Raw genomic sequence first — 18,702 nt, 5'->3', positions numbered from 1 at the left:
ACCTCCCGAAGCTATCCGAACCATCAGAACTCACATCCGAGCCCTCTAACACGTAAGTCAACATCCGATTGACTTTTCTAACTTAAGCTTCCTCAAAAGAGACTAAGTGTCTCAAACTTTACCAAATCCTTTCTGAACTCGAGCCAACCAACCCGATTACATATAGAATTGATAAACAAAACAATAAGAAGCAGAAATGGAAAAAACAGAGCGGTAACTCATGAGACGGCTGGCCTGATCGTCACAACTATTTACATCCATATAGAAACAAAATATCCATTCTTGGATGTTGCATGGTTGAAGATGACAAATTCTTTACATCAATGAGAATATTATTTACATAGAGACAACATGTGATGCATTCATAATGCTATGATCAGTTTTCTTTGCAGTCTTCGATGATAACGGCAGTGTAGACACCTGTAGAAGCAATAAATAATGATGTGTGAGAATGTCTCAAATATTGAATATGATGGCAACTTCCAAGAAATTCAGTCCTCGAACCAATTGCTTCCATTAAATCCGTCAAACCAGTTGGGAGGCCACGAACTTACCACCAAAAGAGGCAGCTATCAGTATCTAACAGTTCAACTCTTTGTACATATTTGATTTTCTATGCACATACATTACCATTTGTTGTTCCTGAAAATACATCAAACCCAAATTTCTGTAGTTCTAGTCCACCATAAGGCTATAAGCACTCTACCTATATATTTTTTATGAAATGTGGAAATTAAGTAGTTGTTTTCAAAGTCGACTTCCATCTGCATTTGCTCGACTTGTTATACATGGCATTCTTAACTAAATTAAACACCTGAAAAATATGTGCTCAGATATAACCAGAATAGAAGTCTTTTTTTCCTTTTGAAAAGTAAATGGTTGTGGGGTGAGAGAGACTTTATCTCTCAATCTTAGAATTACTCTTTACACAAACCAAAATACGTTAATACAAATTAAGTCATGAAAAAAAATGAGGATCATATCTTCTATGTTGTGCACATTGATCTTTTCAGAACGGTAGAGAAACAAAGAGAAGAAAATATTATTACTTAAACATGAAGAAAAGATAACTGTCTGGCAAAGATCTCTTAAGTTATATTATTTTTTCTTGCAGCCAATTCTTCATGAGTAATATAACAATGTGCCCGAAACGAATAGGTACCATCCACTTCTTTTATATTTATATACAATATTCACTAAAACACAGTTAATAAAATATCATGACCAAATATATGAAAAATAAAGTAACAGAAAAAAAACTTCTAACAGTTTACTGAGGAAACGAAAAGATCATTTCTTGCCTCTTAATATGAGTCATCCACAATTCCCAATCAACCAGATCATGCATCTTAATGACATCGGTGTTGCATAAACCTTTGAACGGATTCATATCCGGCACTAACATATAATAAAACAACATAATTTCAGAAATTACATATCATCAAGAAAAAACCAAAATATTTGATTTATAGTTTTATATCATGGAAATAGAGAGCGACAAGCAAGGAAACCAAGTTCCCTCACCGTATAATACGACAGTACCAATTTATACCAGTGCACGTACTTTTCCTCAGTATATGCATCAATATCAGCACCTCCTTCAGCCGCACACATAAAATTTTGCAAGTAGCTCTAATATTACAGCGAAAAAAGAATTCAGAAGGCAAAAATACAACACATAAATTGCATACTCCTCACTGCCTGTTAGGTCCCTGAACCCCAGATAATTGGCAATTTCGCATAAGGGACGTTTGCATTACATTGCATCTTGTCACTACCTCCTTTGGCCTATGTCGACATTTAGGTCAAGAACTTTCTTCTTGGATCAATTTCATTATATTTAAGACACTAAATGATAAAACATAAAAAGTACCACTTAAACATATCTCACTTCAATTTGTGTTCTATCCCGAAGGTCAGAAATGTGAACCATTCATTTGTCTGACATACTCTTCTATAAGCTATGAGGTTGATATTCCAATACATGTGAAACCAATAAGTATCCATCAGCTTGTCTCATAAACTAAAATTTTGATACCCCAATCAACGAAATACATGACCATCCATTAAAATTTAAAGCACCTACAAAACTTCTAATAGTTACCTAGGAAGTGAGAAGTTCATCTCTTACCTATCAAATATGAGCTACCTATTATCCATAGTAGCTCCCTCTTCTTCTTGAGTTTCACAGGAGAGACCAACTCTCCAACTCTTGCATGATTAGAACTTCACCTTTTCTAGCTCCTCATTCAACAACTCCTCACACCTAATTTCATGAAGAACTGCAAAAGTTCTCTACAGTAACTGTACTGGGAAAAAACTGTGTCTGAATATTGAAGATAACGTGTCATGACACGTGGACTGGTCAAAAGGTCAAAACGTAATAAATAGCCAAGAGGCACGGGCGACAACAGATATGGGGAAAAGAAAGCAACATAGGTGTGGACCGTTACTAAAGTAGGTACGAGTCTCGTACCTATTCGAGTCATTTAAAGATCAAAGATCGGAAAAAGTTGAAGATACGAATCTGATGACGTAAAAGAATCTAAATACAACATTAAATATCAAATACATTAGAGAATCTGAATTAAATAGAAATGATTGTGTAGCGTTTCTTTTAAATGTCATTTATTGCTCATAATTGCCTCATTAAGACAAAGACATTACATCTTCTGCTAGAATCAACTATAAAAGGAGAAAGACTCAACATCTGTAAGGACAAGAAATATTATTGAGATTATACTGAAATACAAAATTACTTATTATTCTCTAAAGTCTTTTATTATTTTCGTCTCTAGATTATCAGTAACCCGAATTTCTCTATATTTCTAAAGCTTTGACCAAAGACTCAAATTTTTGGTTAAACAAATTGGTTCCGTTACCGTAAATCTGATAATCTTCTCTTTTAAGCTACATTCCAGCCGTTGTTATCATCATGTCAAACAACAATAACAGTGAAAACACCTTGGGAAACCATGAAAATCAAATCCATCAAAATCAAGGAGATTTACAGAACATCGACGTGGTTCCCTCCCCTCAAAATTCACCACGTCAATCTCGTGAAGGCACTCCCGCTCCTGAATCTCGTGCTGATCAACAAGAGCAATCTGAACATTTTGAAGGGGTGGATGAAGCTTTACAAAAAGTAATTGATGCACGGGTTAACAAAGCTCTTCAGGCTCTAGTTAGTCGATTACCTGTTGCACCACCCACACCTACACCTAATAATAATACATTGGAGAATCCTCGTTCTGGCCTTGTTAATTCTGGAGATGGAGGAACCCCCAATGAACCACAGGAAGGTGAACCAGGTAATTCAAATAATTCTCATTTGCAAAATTTAGTATTAACTTTGCAGAAACAACTTAAGGAACAAAATGAGCGCATTGAGTAAATCCCTGGAGTTTCCCCTGTAATTAAAGGAGTGGATGTGGATAAATACTCACAACAACCTTGGAAACCAAGTGCTGCTCCCCTTCCAATCCCTAAAAAGTTCAAAATGCCAGACATCTCGAAATATGATGGCACAACAGACCCACATGATCACGTAACTGCATTTACAACAGGCGTGAAAGGCAATGACTTGACCAAACAAGAAATTGAATCAGTACTGGTCAAGAAATTTGGAGAAACACTCACCAAGGGTGCATTAACCTGGTATTCTCTTTTACCCGAAAATTCTATTAATTCTTTTGTTGAGCTTGCAGATTCTTTTATTAAAGCATACTCGGGAGCTCAAAAAGTTAAGAAAAGAATGGAGGATATTTTCAAAATCAAGCAAGGGGATTCCGAGTTGCTCAGGGATTTTGTTGATAGATTCCAACGTAAAAAAATGACTTTACCTCGTGTACCTGATAACTGGGCTGCAATAGCTTTTGCAAGCAACTTAAATGACAAAAGCTCAGAAGCCACGAGAAGACTTAAAGAAAGCCTTCGAGAGTTTCCTGCAACCACGTGGAATGACGTTTATAACAGGTATAGTACGAAGTTGCAAATTGAGGAAGATACCGTACCTCAGTTTCGTCATGAAGAGAGGAGCAATTCCAGGAGATCAGAAACCGAAAAAAGATCAGGTAAAAACAGGTACGATCCATATATGGGACCTGCAGGGAAAGACTCACGATCAAAGCAGGATAGTCAACGATATGATCAAAAATCGAGGAACAGGGAATCTGGTTCTTCATCAAGGTTCAGAAATGACCGAAACAGACAAGAGTCACGTGATAATAACAGTAGTTTAAAGGCAAGGTTCGGCGGATATAACTTTAATGTCACTACCTCCGAGTTCATAGTTGTTTTGAGGAGCATAGGAGATAAGGTACGATGGCCAAAAGAGATGCGGTTAAATCCAAATAGACGCAATCCAGACCATTGGTGCGAATTCCACAATGATCACGGGCATAAAACTTCAGAATGTAGATTCTTACAAAGTGAAGTGGATCATCTATTGAAACAAGAGTATCTCACTGAGTTATTTAGTGAGAAAGGTAAGCAAGCCTATATGAAAAATAGGCAGGAGCCACCAAAACCCCCTTCACCCAAGAGAACTGTGAATGTTATAAGTGGGGGTGAAGATATTCACGATGTAACTTATACGACTTCCAACAAGGTTTCTAAAGTAACGATAACACACGGGAAGCGGGTACGGCAAGTTTTAGAAAACGAAAGTATTTCTTTCGATGATGCAGATACCGAAGGAATAATGACCCCACATAACGACGTACTGGTAATATCTTTACTTGTATATGATACTAATGTAAAACGAGTTTTGATTGATCCAGGAAGTTCCGTGAATATTGTACTATTAAGGGTATTACGTGAAATGCAAGCTGAAGACAAAATGATACCTAAGGCGCATACACTATCCGGGTTCGACAATTCAAGTGTGGTAATAAAAGGAGAAGTAATTCTAACAACTTTTGCTACAGGTGTTGTTAAAGAAACTAAATTTCAGGTAGTAGATATGGAAATGGCTTACAATATGATCGTGGGGAGACCTTGGATTCATGATATGGATGCTGTCCCATCAACTTTACATCAAGTTATTAAATTCCCATCACCGTGGGGAATTTGCCAAATTCGTGGGAATCAGCAGACAACCAGAAGTATCAACGCTGTAACAGATACGAGCACCGTAAATAAAGAAAAATAGCAATTACATGAAACAGTTGAAGGTATCAAGGATCAAAACTCAATCGAACAAGAAAAGACAGATTTAGACTCGAGACCTGATACAATTCAGGAACCTGAAGAGAATGAAGATATCAAAACAACAATTGAAGAGCTCGAGGCTGTGATATTATTTGAGCAATGGCCTGAACGGAAGGTTTATGTTGGAGCCAATTTAAGCTCAGACATGCGAGGTATGTTGATTGAATTTTTAAAAGCTAACGTGGACTGTTTTGCTTGGTCCCATGCTAATATGACAGGGATACCACCGGATGTGGTGACTCACAAACTAAATGAAGACCCATCCTTCACACCAGTAAAGCAAAAGAAAAGAAAGCAAGGAGCTTTCAAAAATCAGGTGATTCAAGATGAGGTCCAAAAGCTATTAAAAATTGGGTCAATACGCGAGGTAAAGTATCCTAATTGGTTAGCAAACACAGTTGTTGTACCTAAGAAAAACGGTAAGTGGCGGGTTTGCGTGGATTATAAAGATCTTAACAAAGCCTGCCCAAAAGATTCTTTCCCTCTACCACATATAGATCAGTTAATTGATGCAACTGCAAGACATGAACTTTTGAGTTTTTAGATGCATATTCGGGGTACAACCAAATTAAAATGGACCCCAGTGATGAAGAAAAAACTTCTTACATCACAGACAGGGAGACTTACTGGTATAAAGTAATGCCCTTTGGTCTCAAAAATGTTGGAGCAACCTATCAAAGGTTGGTCACCAAAATGTTCCAAGAACATTTAGGAAAAACCATGGAGGTATATATAGATGATATGCTCGTCAAAACCCAACATTCTCGTGATCATATTTCTCATTTATCTGTTACATTTGAAATTTTAAGAAAATTTAATATGAAACTCAATCCAGAGAAATGTGCATTTGGGGTTGCCTCAGGTAAATTTTTGGGGTTTCTCGTTTCTAACCGTGGTATTGAGGTAAATCCAGAGAAATGTGCATTTGAGGTTGCCTCAGGAAGAATTGCGGTCTTGGGAAGATTTATTCCCAAATCTTCAGAAAAATGCTTTAAATTTTTCTCCGCACTCAAAAAGCAAGTTCATTTTGAATTGAACGAAGATTGCCAACAAGCCCTTAGAAATTTAAAAGCTTACTTGTCAAATCCACCACTATTGGCAAAACCAAAAGAAGGAGAAAAACTACTCATCTATTTGGCCATGTCAGAAGTCGTGGTAAGTGCTGTTTTAGTCCGTGAGGACCAAGGTAAACAATCTCTTATCTATTATGTAAGCAAGTCTTTATTAGATGCTGCAACACGATATCCACAACTAGAAAAGTTAGCATTAGCTTTGATCATGGCATCTAAAAAATTAAGACCTTATTTTCAATGTCATCCCATTATTGTAGTTACTGCTTTTCCATTACGAAACATTCTGCATAAACATGAATTGTCAGGGAGGTTAGCAAAATGGGCTATAGAATTAAGGGAATACGAAATCATTTATCAACCTAGGACTGTAATAAAATCTCAAGTATTAGCCGAATTCGTAGCTGATTTTAGCCAAGGGATGCATTTAGAAGCAGAAAAAGAATTACAAGTTTTTAATGGTGCAAACCCGGGGACTTAGATTTTATTCACTGATGGTTCGTCTAATATAAAAGGAGCAGGCCTAGGGGTAGTTCTCATACCACCTACGGGTGAGGCTATTAGACAGGCTATAAAATGTCATTCTATAACTAACAATGAAGCAAAGTATGAGGCTGTAATTGCAGGTCTAGAATTGGCACGAGAACTCGGCATAACACAGATTATAATCAAGAGTGATTCTCAACTCGTGGTCAATCAAATGCTGGGGACTTATACAGCCAGGGAGACACGAATGCAAGAATATCTCGAAAAGGTACGAGAACTAATAAAGCAATTACAAACTTGGAAAGTAGTGCAGATCCTAAGAGATGAGAATGTGGAGGCAGATGCTTTAGCTAATCTCGTATCTGCAGCAAACATAGCAAACGATGCAAATGCTACAGTCGTACATTTATTTCATTCCGTTCTCAAACCTGATAAGAACGAGGTAAATTTTAATCATTTAACATGGGATTGGAGAAACAAAATTATTGCTTTTCTACAGCGCGTAACTGTGCCTGCTGACAAAAGAAAAGCTTATGCACTTCGCAAAAAAGCTGCTCGTTACTGTTTACATCAAGGGAATCTTTATTGAAAGATATTCGGTGGGCCATTAGCAAGGTGTCTCGGACCTTCCCAAACAGAATATGTGATGAGAGAAGTACACGAAGGACAATGTGGAAATCCCGCAGGAGGAAGGTCGCTGGTAAAAACGCTGATTCGAGCAGGGTATTATTGGCCTAAAATGGAAGAAGAAGCAAACGGTTTCATGTCCAAGTGTGATAAATGTCAAAGATACGACAATAATATGCATAGACCAGCTGAGCTACTGCACCCTGTTATAGACCCGTGGCCCTTTATGAAATGGGGAATGGATATCGTAGGACCATTGCCACAAGCAAAAGGTCAGGTGAAATTTCTACTTGTACTTACAGATTATTTTACTAAATGGGTAGAAGCAGGAGCATTTAAACAGGTACGAGAGAAGGAAGTTAAAGACTTCATTTGGAGAAATATAATATGCCATTTTGGAGCACCAAAGGAAATCGTGTCCGCAATTCATAGGAACTCAAATCACTGAATTTTTTCAAAGTTGGCAAATTAAAAGGATAACATCTACACCATACCATCCAGTGGGTAATGGACAAGCAGAATCCACAAACAAGGTCATTATCAACAATTTGAAGAAAAGGTTACAAGATTCAAAAGGTAATTGGCCTGAGGTATTACCTGGAGTATTATGGGCTTATCGTATAACGACAAAAACAAGCACGGGAGAAACACCCTTTTCAATGGTTTGTGGTGCGGAGGCTTTAATTCCAGTTGAAATAGGAGAACCGAGCACACAGTACGTTCAAGCAACGGAGGAATCAAATGATGAAGAGATGCGGGTGAATCTTGATTTGCTCGAAGGAAGAAGAGAAGCTGCACTAATAAGGATGGCAGCACAAAAGCAAGTAATTGAACGGTATTATAACAGGAAAGCACGCCTCAGATTCTTTAAAATTGGGGACTTCGTGCTTAAAAAGGTGTTCCAATCTACAAAAACTGCTAATTTAGGAAAGCTAAGTCCAACATGGGAAGGACCCTACAGAGTTCGTGACATTGCGGGAAAAGGAGCATACGAGTTGGAGACAATGAATGACAAGGTTCTACCCTCGCATTGGAATGCTGTCCACCTAAAGCGATATTATTTCTGAGAAAGTACCTACGATCAGGTATCATTGTATTAGAATTTTTCTTTGAATTGTTAAAATTTTACTAACGATTTTAGATGCTAGACAAAAACCCTAACTCGTACCAAATGATGAGTCACGACCTGCACGACAAAATGGAATATTCTAAAATTCCCAGCCCAGGGTTACAAATTAATTTGATGGAAATATACACGGGTTAGGCAGTCTTCATCTCTAATCGCACCTCCGAGTCCCGTATGTTTTTCTGTTTCAGGAAAATGACCAAAATTGAGAGAAACAAACAAGTGCTCGAGGCTTCATACTTCACCGCTCAAACACTTGGGGGACTACATATACACAGATACGTGCAAAAAAAACAGATACGAAAATCGAACGAAAATCGAACAAGATTGAGCAAGATTTAAGAGAAAAATCAAGCTACAAAGTGACAAGTGTTGAGCAAATGTTATGGAGTTTTCAACATTCATCATAGTGTTCTTTCCCATTAGAACAAAGGGAGATTTATATCATCATAGTATTTTTTCCCATGAGAACAACAGAGTCACCTCTCAAACTCATGAGAACAACGGAGTCACCTCTCAAACCCTTCTTAATACATGAAGATAGGGTCATGACTATGTACTAAAACGGGTTATGAGGAAAAACCTTGTTTATTTTATATTTATTTTGTAAAAATCTGTTACAAGAAAAACAGTTACGAGAAAGTTATAGATGTATTTTAATACATGTAATATTCAAAAGCTTGTCCAAGTCCATGAATAAAAACTTGTCAAAGTTGTTTCAAACAAAACATGTGTATTCCTATTTCTTTCATCGTATTGTAACACCATTATAAAGTTGAGACGTCTTCTTCATTAAGTGTCGATATATATAAAAGGGTCCTCTTTTATAAACTTCATGTTAATAAGTCATGAGAAGAATCATAAAGCATTTTCAAAGGATAAAAATGCTAAACTATTCTATAAGTCCTAAATAGATAAGGAAAAGGCAAGAATAGAACACATTGAAGTACTAACAAACTTCTTGATATAATTAAAAAGACTAAGTAGAAACTTAGTCAACAAAAAGTTTATACAAGTGCCCCATTATGATAACTGGGGACTTTCACCAAAAAATCCCTTAAAAAATAACTAAGGGATAAAACCATCATCTAACAAAGAAAGTAAAAACAAAGTCTGGAAATTTAACTGGTCACTGAAGGGGTTGGCACATCAGAAGTTGCAATATTAATTTCACTTTCAGAAACAGCCACAAGCACAATGGCAACTTCTGAAGAAGCAGCAACATGAGCAGTTTCAGCTGGGCTTGAAGTGTTAGGTTCAACGAGGGGAGCAAGAGTCACGGAAGTTTCAGCTTCCATAGACTGAGTCGTAGAAATTTCACCCTCGGGAGCTGGAATTGCAACATCTTCAACTTTAACTACCACAGCAACGGCTTCGTCATTTACAGGGTCCTTAGCCACGGGAGCTTCAATTGCCAGAGATGGAAAGTCAAATGATTGTTGGGTTCTTTCAATGGTCTCTAAAACTTTGGCCAACTCTGAGTCTAAGTCAAAGTTTTCTTGACTGGCCTCCATTAAAGCATCACGACGAGAGTTCAAGAAAGCCCAACTCACCTCTAAATCAAACTTCTCCTCAAAAAGTCCATACTCCCTTTCCCACATAGCAAGATCATTCTTTAACACTTGATGTTCAGCTAAATGAGAATCAAGGGAAGCTTCAAGGGAGGCATGAGAACTTTCTAAGGCATGTACTTTGTCAGATGAGATCTTTAAATCAGCTTGAACTTGAGTCAAGTTCTGCACTAATTCTCCTGCATATTCTTCTTTCTTATCCAAGAGTGCCTTAAGTTCTCTGATTTCTTCACTTGACTTTGATAATTGTTCTGAAAAGCAACATTCAAGCGCTCCTTGTCTTTTTCAAATTGACTTGAGGAAGCTTTGGCAACTGCTAGCTCAGAAGTCAGACTTCGGTTTTGCTGCTCCAGGTGATTTCTACTCTCTTGCAATTCTTCTATGGTTCCCTGAGCATTCTCAAACTGCTCTTTCCAATTATCTGCTTCTAGCTGGGCTCTCTTGGCTATTTCCTCATCCTCGTGGATAGACTTTTCAGACTCACGAGTTTTCTTTTCCAGAAGGGAAATTCTTCCCATCAATTCTGTACCAATGAGGTTAGTCTACAGAGACAACTCATAGAATTAAGAATTTAGAAATAAAAAAAAAAGATTGTTAGTAAGTAGGAAAAAAATACCTTCAAAGTAGAATGAACTATGTCATTCACCAGAGTTAAGCAACTGTGACTGCTCATCTTCTTCTTCTCAATATCTCCAATCAAAGGCCTAAGCCAGGCATCTGCTCCACCAGACTTCCTTAAAAGACTGTTATTAGCAGGAACTTCAAGTGTAACGCTCCTCATAGCCAAGCTTCTGCTACTGGAACCCTCCCCTGCATGTTGAACAGAGGGAGGGGGAGCTATAGAAGGAGGAGCGGTAGAAGAAGTGAAAATAACAGGAGTCGAAGGACTCGAAACAGGTAAGGAAGAAGAGACAGGCAAGGGAACAGAAATAGATAAGGGAGCAGGAACAAATAGAATGGGCAAGGAAGCACTTGAAACCAATGGAGGAACAGAGGAAGAAAAAGGAACTTCATCTAAAACTGGACCTAGTTCTCCACTTTCAAAACCACTAACAAAGAGGCATTGAATAGACTCATTGGTGTCCCTCAGAGTGGTTTCATCATCCGAAGGAATGCGAACAGGTTCGGTAAGAGAGGCACGGACAGGGGTAACTTCAGCTTCATCCTCGAAAATGATGCGTCTCCTAACTCTTGGTCTAGCTATTAAAGAGGTGTCTTCATCTTCATCATTCTCAGAATCCTCTTCTACAACTTTCCTCTTTGATAGCGTAGCTTGAGTTCTCTCCAAAGAGAGTGAAGTACCAGAAGAGGCTCGAAGGGCAATAGCTACTTCAGTTGTCATTCCTCGAATAGCAAATCCTGACAAAAAGAAGGATGAAAAAAAAGTTAGAAACAAGAAGGGACTAAACATACAAAAAAAGCATAAAGGGATGCATACCGTGAGTTTTTACTTTCCAACCATGTAAATTGGAAATGGATTTCCAAGTTCTTGCCTCTATAGGCACGACTTTCAAGATTGAATCTACCCAACCACGAAAATTAGGAACGGGTTCCACATCTCCCATAGTTGCTATAGAAAAGCAAAAGAGACGAACTTAGAAAAGAAATTGAAATTCTTAAAGATAGGTACGGTAAGTAAAAAAAACTTACGTGCAAAGTTCCACTTCTCAGGGAAGGGGATATTTGTTTCACCCACCAAATCAACTGTGCGAACAGCGACATAACGAGTGTACCACCCACGATTCTTGTCATCTTTAGGGCTTACCAAGACCCTTTTACTTCTTGCAGTTAAAGTAAAAACCCCATGGCGGAATAATTTGGGGTAGTAAAGATGAATAAGGTGGGGCAAGGTAAAGCTAACATTGGATTTTACAGACAAATATCTCAAACAAGCCACTGCTCTCCATACCAGGGGGCCAATTTGTCCCAAGCAAATTTTGAAAAAGTGACAGAAATCAAGTATAACCGGGTCAATAGCAGGATTAAATCCTAAAGTGAAGGGATAAGTATAAACAAAAGAAAATCCAATCCTAAAGGAAGATATTCTTTGGTTTGGATTAGGGATCACTATACAAAGATCACTTCTCCAGTTGCAATCTTTTCGAACCATAGAAATCAAAGGTTCAGTGATTAGAGAAGGAAAAATGTCAGCTTTCTCTAAATTAACAACTTGATCACGAAGAGATTTCCTATCATTCTCAAAGGACAAGTCATTGGGTACTATTTCCTCAACTAAAGGCTCTTGAAGAGGCTCAGAAAGTTCTTTACCTTTAGAAGAAGATTTCTTAGTGATAGAACCTCTAGAAATAGTGCTAAAACTAGAAGAAGGAGTGATGGAACTAGAGGAACCACCACGAACGGATCCTAGGCTACGAAGCCTGCCACCTCTACCCCTTCTATGTCTTACAAGGGCATTGGGGAAGCTATCAAGAATTGGGATTCTCTTAGGGTTAGGGTTCGGAGATGCCATTGCAGAGAAAAGATGAACTAAAGGAGAAAGGAACAAAAGTAAAGAGTAAAGTATCTGTTAAGGGTTTATGAAGAAGAAGACAAAGGAAAAAAGGTTAAATATGTGTATAACAGCGACCGTCAAACAAAGAAGCGTAATGATGGAAAGCCTATAATAAAGGCAACTATCACTTCGTAAATAGGGGGATGAAGAAGCCTTGGAAAAAGGCTGTAGAATTACATACATATCAGAAGGTGACACGTGTACAGAGCATTAAATAGAAAAGATAATTGAAGCGTCAGTACTGACATAGCATTAATTACGGCAAAAATTCCTTTTTCGTGAAGATCCACTTCCCAAATATTTAATTGATAAATAAATGGAAAGGGGGGGACTATCTGTATTGGGAAAAAACTGAGTCTGAATATTGAAGATGACGTGTCATGACACGTGGACTGGTCAAAAGGTCAAAACGCAATAAATAGCCAAGAGGCACGGGCGACAACAAATATGGGGAAAAGAAAGCAACATAGGTGTGGACCGTTACTAAAGTAGGTACGAGTCTCGTACCTATTCGAGTCATTTAAATATCAAAGATCGGAAGAAGTTGAAGATACGAATCTGATGACGTAAAAGAGTCTAAATACAACATTAAATATCAAATACGTTAGAGAATCTGAATTAAATATAAATGATTGTGTAACGTTTCTTTTAAATGTCATTTACTGCTCATAATATCCTCATTAAGACAAAGGCATTACATTTTCTCCTAGAATCAACTATAAAAGGAGAAGGACTCAATATCTGTAAGGACAAGAAATATTATTGAGATTACACTGAAATACAAAATTACTTATTATTCTCAAAAGTCTTTTATTATTTTCGTCTCTAGATTATCAGAAACCCGAATTTCTCTATATTTCTAAAACTTTGACCAAAAACTCAGATTTTTGGTTAAACAGCAACAACGAAGAAGCAATTCATTATAGTTACACTTTACTTTTGAGTTAGCTGTGAGACTCCAGTGCAACAAACAATCAATGAAAAGTTATAACCAATGAGCAATATACATGATGAACATAACAAACTCTTTAATAGCAGGAGAACATCAAAGAAGGTTGAAGAAACTTGTCTTACCAAGAACATCATAAGAGCAAGACAACTTTCAGGTAAAGACAATGTTGAGATCTAATATAATGGACGTCTTTGCCATATTACATAGAGATCATGAATTGAGTAATGCAGTTGAGGTTTGAGATTGAGGCTTGCTGAAATAATTAAAATTCATTAAGTAAAAGCATGCCTAAATGAACATTAATCTAAACAAACAATAATGTAAACTATCTAGCATGTATGTATTTATTGATATGCTGCAATGGAACCATGCTATTTAAAGTTAAGGGCCATATGGTAGGAACTGAGAGCTAAAGTTTTCATATCACATGTACCATTGTTACAGCAACCCGACTGTTTAACCAAAAATGTGATTCTTTGGTCAAAGCTAAAGACAAATAAAAATTCGGGCTACTGATAATCAGGAGACGAAAAAGAAATAATAGACTTTTTGAGAATGACAAATAAGCAGTAAATAGATTTGTATTCCAATGTAATGTTTATGATCTCCTCTTCCCTTACAAATGACGAGACCTCCTGTTTTTATAGTTGATTCTAAGTACAGGAGTAATACCTTAGTCTTAATGAGACAATTATGAGCAATAAATGACTTTAAATAAGACGTTACATAATCATTCCTATTTAATACCAATTCTCTAACGTATTGGGTATTTAATATTTAATTTGGACTCCTTTTCGTCATCATATCCATATCTTCAATGACTTCTGATCTTTTGGCTTTAAATGACCTAAATAGGTACGAAGCTTGTATTATTCGAATTGCCTCTCGTGCCTATTTAGCTTTTCTTTCCCCGTATCTGTTGTCACTCGTGCCTCTTAACTGATCATCATGTTTTGACCATTCCTCGTGTCATGCCACGTCACCTTCAATGTAAATTCAGTTTTTTCCAAATACAGATAGTCCCCCCACTTTCCATTTATTTATCAATTAAATATCTGGGAAGTGGATCTTCATAAAAAGGGAATTTTTGCCGTAATTAATTCTATGACAATACTAACGCTTCAATTGTCCCTTCTAATTAATGCCTTTCACACGTGTCACTTTCTGATTGGTTCTGCAATTCTGCACCCTTTTTTCAAGGCTTCTTTATTCCCACTATTCACAAAGTGATAGTTGCCTTTATTATAGGCTTTCCGTCATTACACTTCTAAGTTTGACGGTTGTCATTATAAACATATTTAACCCTCTTTCTTTTGTCTTCTTCTTCATAGACCTTCAACAAGCAATTTATTATTCACTTTTGCTTTTTCTCCCCTTTAGTTCATCCTTCTTCAACAATGTCATCTCCAAACCCTAACCCTAGAAAAGTTCCAATTCTAGATCACTTCCCCAATGCCCCCATAAGACATAGGAGAGGCAGAGGAGGTAGGCTTCGGAGCTTGAGCCTAGGATCCACTCATGGTGATTCATCTGGTTCTTCTTCTTCTTCTTCTTCTTCTTCTTCTTCTGGTATTAGGAGTTCTATCCCAAGGACCCCTTCTTCTAAAGGTAAAGAACTTTCTGAACCTACTCAGGAACCTTTAGTTGAAGAAATCGTACCCACTGATTTATCTCTTGGGAATGATAGAATATCTCTCCAAGAACAAGTTAAAAATTTAGAAAACGTTGACACCTATCCTTCTTTAATAACTGAACTTATGATTCCTACTGTTAGGAAAGATTGTAATTGGAGAGATAATCTTCGTATGATGATTCCTGCCCCAAACCAGAGAATTTCTTCTTTCAGAATTGGATTCTCTTTCGTTTATACTTATCCCTTTACTTTGGGATTTAATCCTGCCATTGACCCAGTTATACTTGAATTTTGCCGCTTTTTCAAAATTTGCTTAGCACAAGTAGGTCCTCTTGTTTGGATGTGGCTTGCTTAAGGTATTTGTCTACCAAAGCCAATGTTACTTTTACCTTTTCCCATCTTATTCACCTATACCACCCCAAATTATTCTGCCATGGAGTTTTTACCTTGACTGCAAGAAGCAAGAAGGTTTTGGTAAACCCCGAAGATGACAAGGATCGAGGGTGGTATTGTCGTTACGTTGCTGTACGTACGGTGTATTTGTTGGGTGAAACAAACATTCCCTTCCCTGAGAAGTGGAATTTTGCACGTAAGTTTTTCTTTTTCTTACCGTATCTACTTTTTAAGAATTTTGATTTCTTTTATAATCTCGTCTTTTTTTGGCTTTTTGTAGCTACCATGGGAGATGTGGAACACGTTCCTAACTTCCGTGGTTGGGTAGATTCAATTTTGAAGATTGCGCCTATGGAGGCGAGAACTTGGAAATCAATTTCTCTTTTGAATGGTTGGAAAGTGAAGTCCCATGGTATGTATTTCCTTATGCTTTGCCGTATATTGAATTCTTTCTTATTTTAATTCTTTATCCCTCTTTTTATCAGGATTTGGTATCAGGGGTATAACAACTGAGGTAGCCGTTGCCATTCGAGCGTCTTCAACCGCTTCACTTGATTTGGAAAAGACTCAGGCCACGCTACCAAAAAGAAAAGTTGTAGAAGAAAGTTCTGAGAATGAGGAAGAAGAGAATACCTCTTTGATAGCTAGGCCAAGAGCCAGGAGACGCGTCATTGATGGAGATGAAGTTGAAGATGCTCCTGCTCGAGCCTCTATCTCCGAGCCTGTTCAAATTCTTTCTGATGAGGATACCACTCCAAGAGGCTCTAATGAATCAACTCGACGTCTCTTTGTTAGTGGTTTTGAGAGTGGAGAGTTTGGACCAGTTCTTGATGAAACTCCCATCTCTTCTTTTATTCCCATTTCTTCTATTCCTTCTATTCCTTTGACAACCACGAGTATTTCTTTGCCTATTTTATCGACTCCTGTTTCTTTATCTGTTTTGGTTCCCTTATCTGCTCCTACTATCCCTGCTTTGACTCCCACAACTCACATTGTTTTTACCTCTTCTACTACTCCTTCTTCCATTGTTCCCCCTCCCTCTGTTCAGCATACAGAGGCGGGTTCTAGCAGCAGAGGCATGACTATGAGAAGTGTTACTCTTGAAGTTCCTGCCAATCATAGCCTTTTGAGAAAGACTGGTGGAGCTGATGTTTGGCTCGAGCCTCTAATCGGAGATATTGAGAAGAAGAAGACAGAGAGCCACAGTTGCTTGACTCTAATGAATGAATAGTTCATTCTACCTTGAATGTACTTCTCTTTTAACTTACAAGTTTTTTATATCTCTCTATATTCCCACATTTGATGCCTTTCCCTTGTAGGCTAATCTTATTGGTACTGAGTTAATGGGAAGAATCTCCACTCTAGAGAAGAAGGATCGAGAGTCTGCGAAGGCTATCTTTGAGGCTAGGAGAATAGCCGAGGAAACCCAGCTTGAGGCAGCAAACTGGAAGGAGCAGTTTGAGAATGCTCAGGGGACCATAGAGGAGTTGCAAGAAAGTAGAAATCACCTGGAGCAGCAAAAGTGTGGTTTGACTTCTGAGCTAGCAATTGCCAAGGCTTCTTCAAACCAATTTGAAAAAGATAAGGAGCTTTTGGAGTACTCATTTTTAGAACAATTATCAAAGGCCAGTGAAGAAATCAGAGAGCTTAAGGCACTTGTGGAGAAGAAAGAAGAATATGCAGGGGAGTTAATGCAAAGCTTGACTCAAGCTCAGGTTGACTTAAGGATCCCCTATGACGAGATACGTGCTTTGAAGAGTTCTCATGCCTCCATTGAAGCTTCCCTTGATTCTCACTTAGCTGAACACCAGATATTGAAGAACGATCTTGCTATGTGGGAAAGGGAGTATGGACTTCTTGAGGAGAACTTCAACATAGAGGTAAGTTGGGCTTTTCTAAAATCTCGACGTGATGCTTTGATGGAAGCTACTCAAGAAAACTTTGATTTGCAATCTGAATTAGCCAAGTCTTAGACACTATTGAAAAAAGCTAACAACCAGTTGATACTCCTTCTCCTGCACTTGGAACTCCTGGGGCAGAAGAGCTTTTAAATGAAGAAGTGGCTGCTGCAGCAATTGGAGTTGCAATTCCGGCTCCCGAGGGTGAAACTTCTATGACACAGTCCATGAAAGCTGAAGCTCCCGTGACTCTTGCTTCCCTTGGTGATTTTACCACTCCAGGCCCAGTTGAAACCGCTCCTATTGCTGCTCCCTCAGAAGTTGTTACCGTGCCTGTGACTGCCCCTGAAAATGAGATTGCAACTTCTGATGTTCCAACCCCTTCAGTGACTAGTTGAATGTATTTCAAACTTTACTGTTTTTTTTTTATTAATTGGTGGTGTTATCCCTTAGCAACTTTAAGGGATATTTTGATGAAGTCCCCAGTTATCATAATGGGGCATTTGTAAAAAAACAAATATTTTGCTGACTAAGTTTGTACTTAGTCTTTTATATTAAGAAGTTTTATCGGTACTTCTGTATATTCTATTCTTGCCTATTTATCTAGGACTTATAGAATAGTTTAACATTTTTATCCTTTGAAAATGCTTTATGATTCTTCTCATGGATTATCAACATGAGGCTTATAAAAGAGGGCCCTTTTATTTTATCGACACTTAATGAAGAAGGCGTCTCAACTTCATAATGGTGTTATAATACGATGAAAGAAATAAGAATACACATGTTTTGTATGAAACAACTTTGACAAGTTTTTATTCATGAACTTTAACAAGTTTTTTGACTATTACATGTATTAAAATACATCTATAACTTCCTCATAACTGTTTTTCTTGTAACAGATTTTTACATATTATAAAATAAACAAGGTTTTTCTTCATAACCTGTTTCAGTACATAGTCATGACCCTATCTTTATATGAAGAGTTTGAGAGGTGACTTCGTTTATGAGTTTGAGAGATGACTATGTTGTTCTCATGGTAAAAACATTATGATGAATGTCTTATGTTTGTTGAACACGATGATGAATGCTGAAGACTTCGTAACTTTTTCTCAACACTTGCCTCTTTGTGGCCGACTTTTGTTCGATATTCGTATCTATTTTTCTACACATATCTGTGTATAATATGTAGTCCCCCAAGTATTTGAGCGGTGAAGTATGAAGCC

At 37.6% G+C, this 18,702-nt stretch overlaps 1 protein-coding gene across 26 annotated transcripts in view; it reads right to left on the bottom strand.

Moving 5' to 3' along the window:
- Positions 1 to 235: 235 nt before the first annotated feature.
- LOC107829777 (uncharacterized) overlaps positions 236 to 18,702 on the bottom strand; it is a 29,225-nt gene continuing 10,758 nt past the window's right edge. For 2 of the 26 annotated variants that reach the window (XR_012709903.1, XR_012709882.1), the window contains 3 exons: positions 13,678 to 13,808; positions 555 to 1,398; positions 236 to 420 (listed from right to left, as the gene is read on the bottom strand). Coding sequence is in view for 2 of the 26 variants with exons in the window: in XM_075254141.1 (XP_075110242.1) it covers positions 10,262 to 10,633; positions 10,708 to 11,450; positions 11,530 to 11,661; positions 11,742 to 12,561 (2,067 nt within the window). In the remaining 24 variants the exon portion in view is untranslated. The other 24 variants (XR_012709902.1, XR_012709880.1, XR_012709871.1 and 21 more) reach the window with 23 other exon arrangements.

The sequence above is a fragment of the Nicotiana tabacum genome, chromosome 1 (assembly GCF_000715075.1).
Source record: "Nicotiana tabacum cultivar K326 chromosome 1, ASM71507v2, whole genome shotgun sequence".
NCBI lineage: Eukaryota > Viridiplantae > Streptophyta > Magnoliopsida > Solanales > Solanaceae > Nicotiana > Nicotiana tabacum.
The sequence above is the reverse complement of the archived record's forward strand: the minus strand, read 5'-3'. Positions and strand labels throughout refer to the sequence as shown.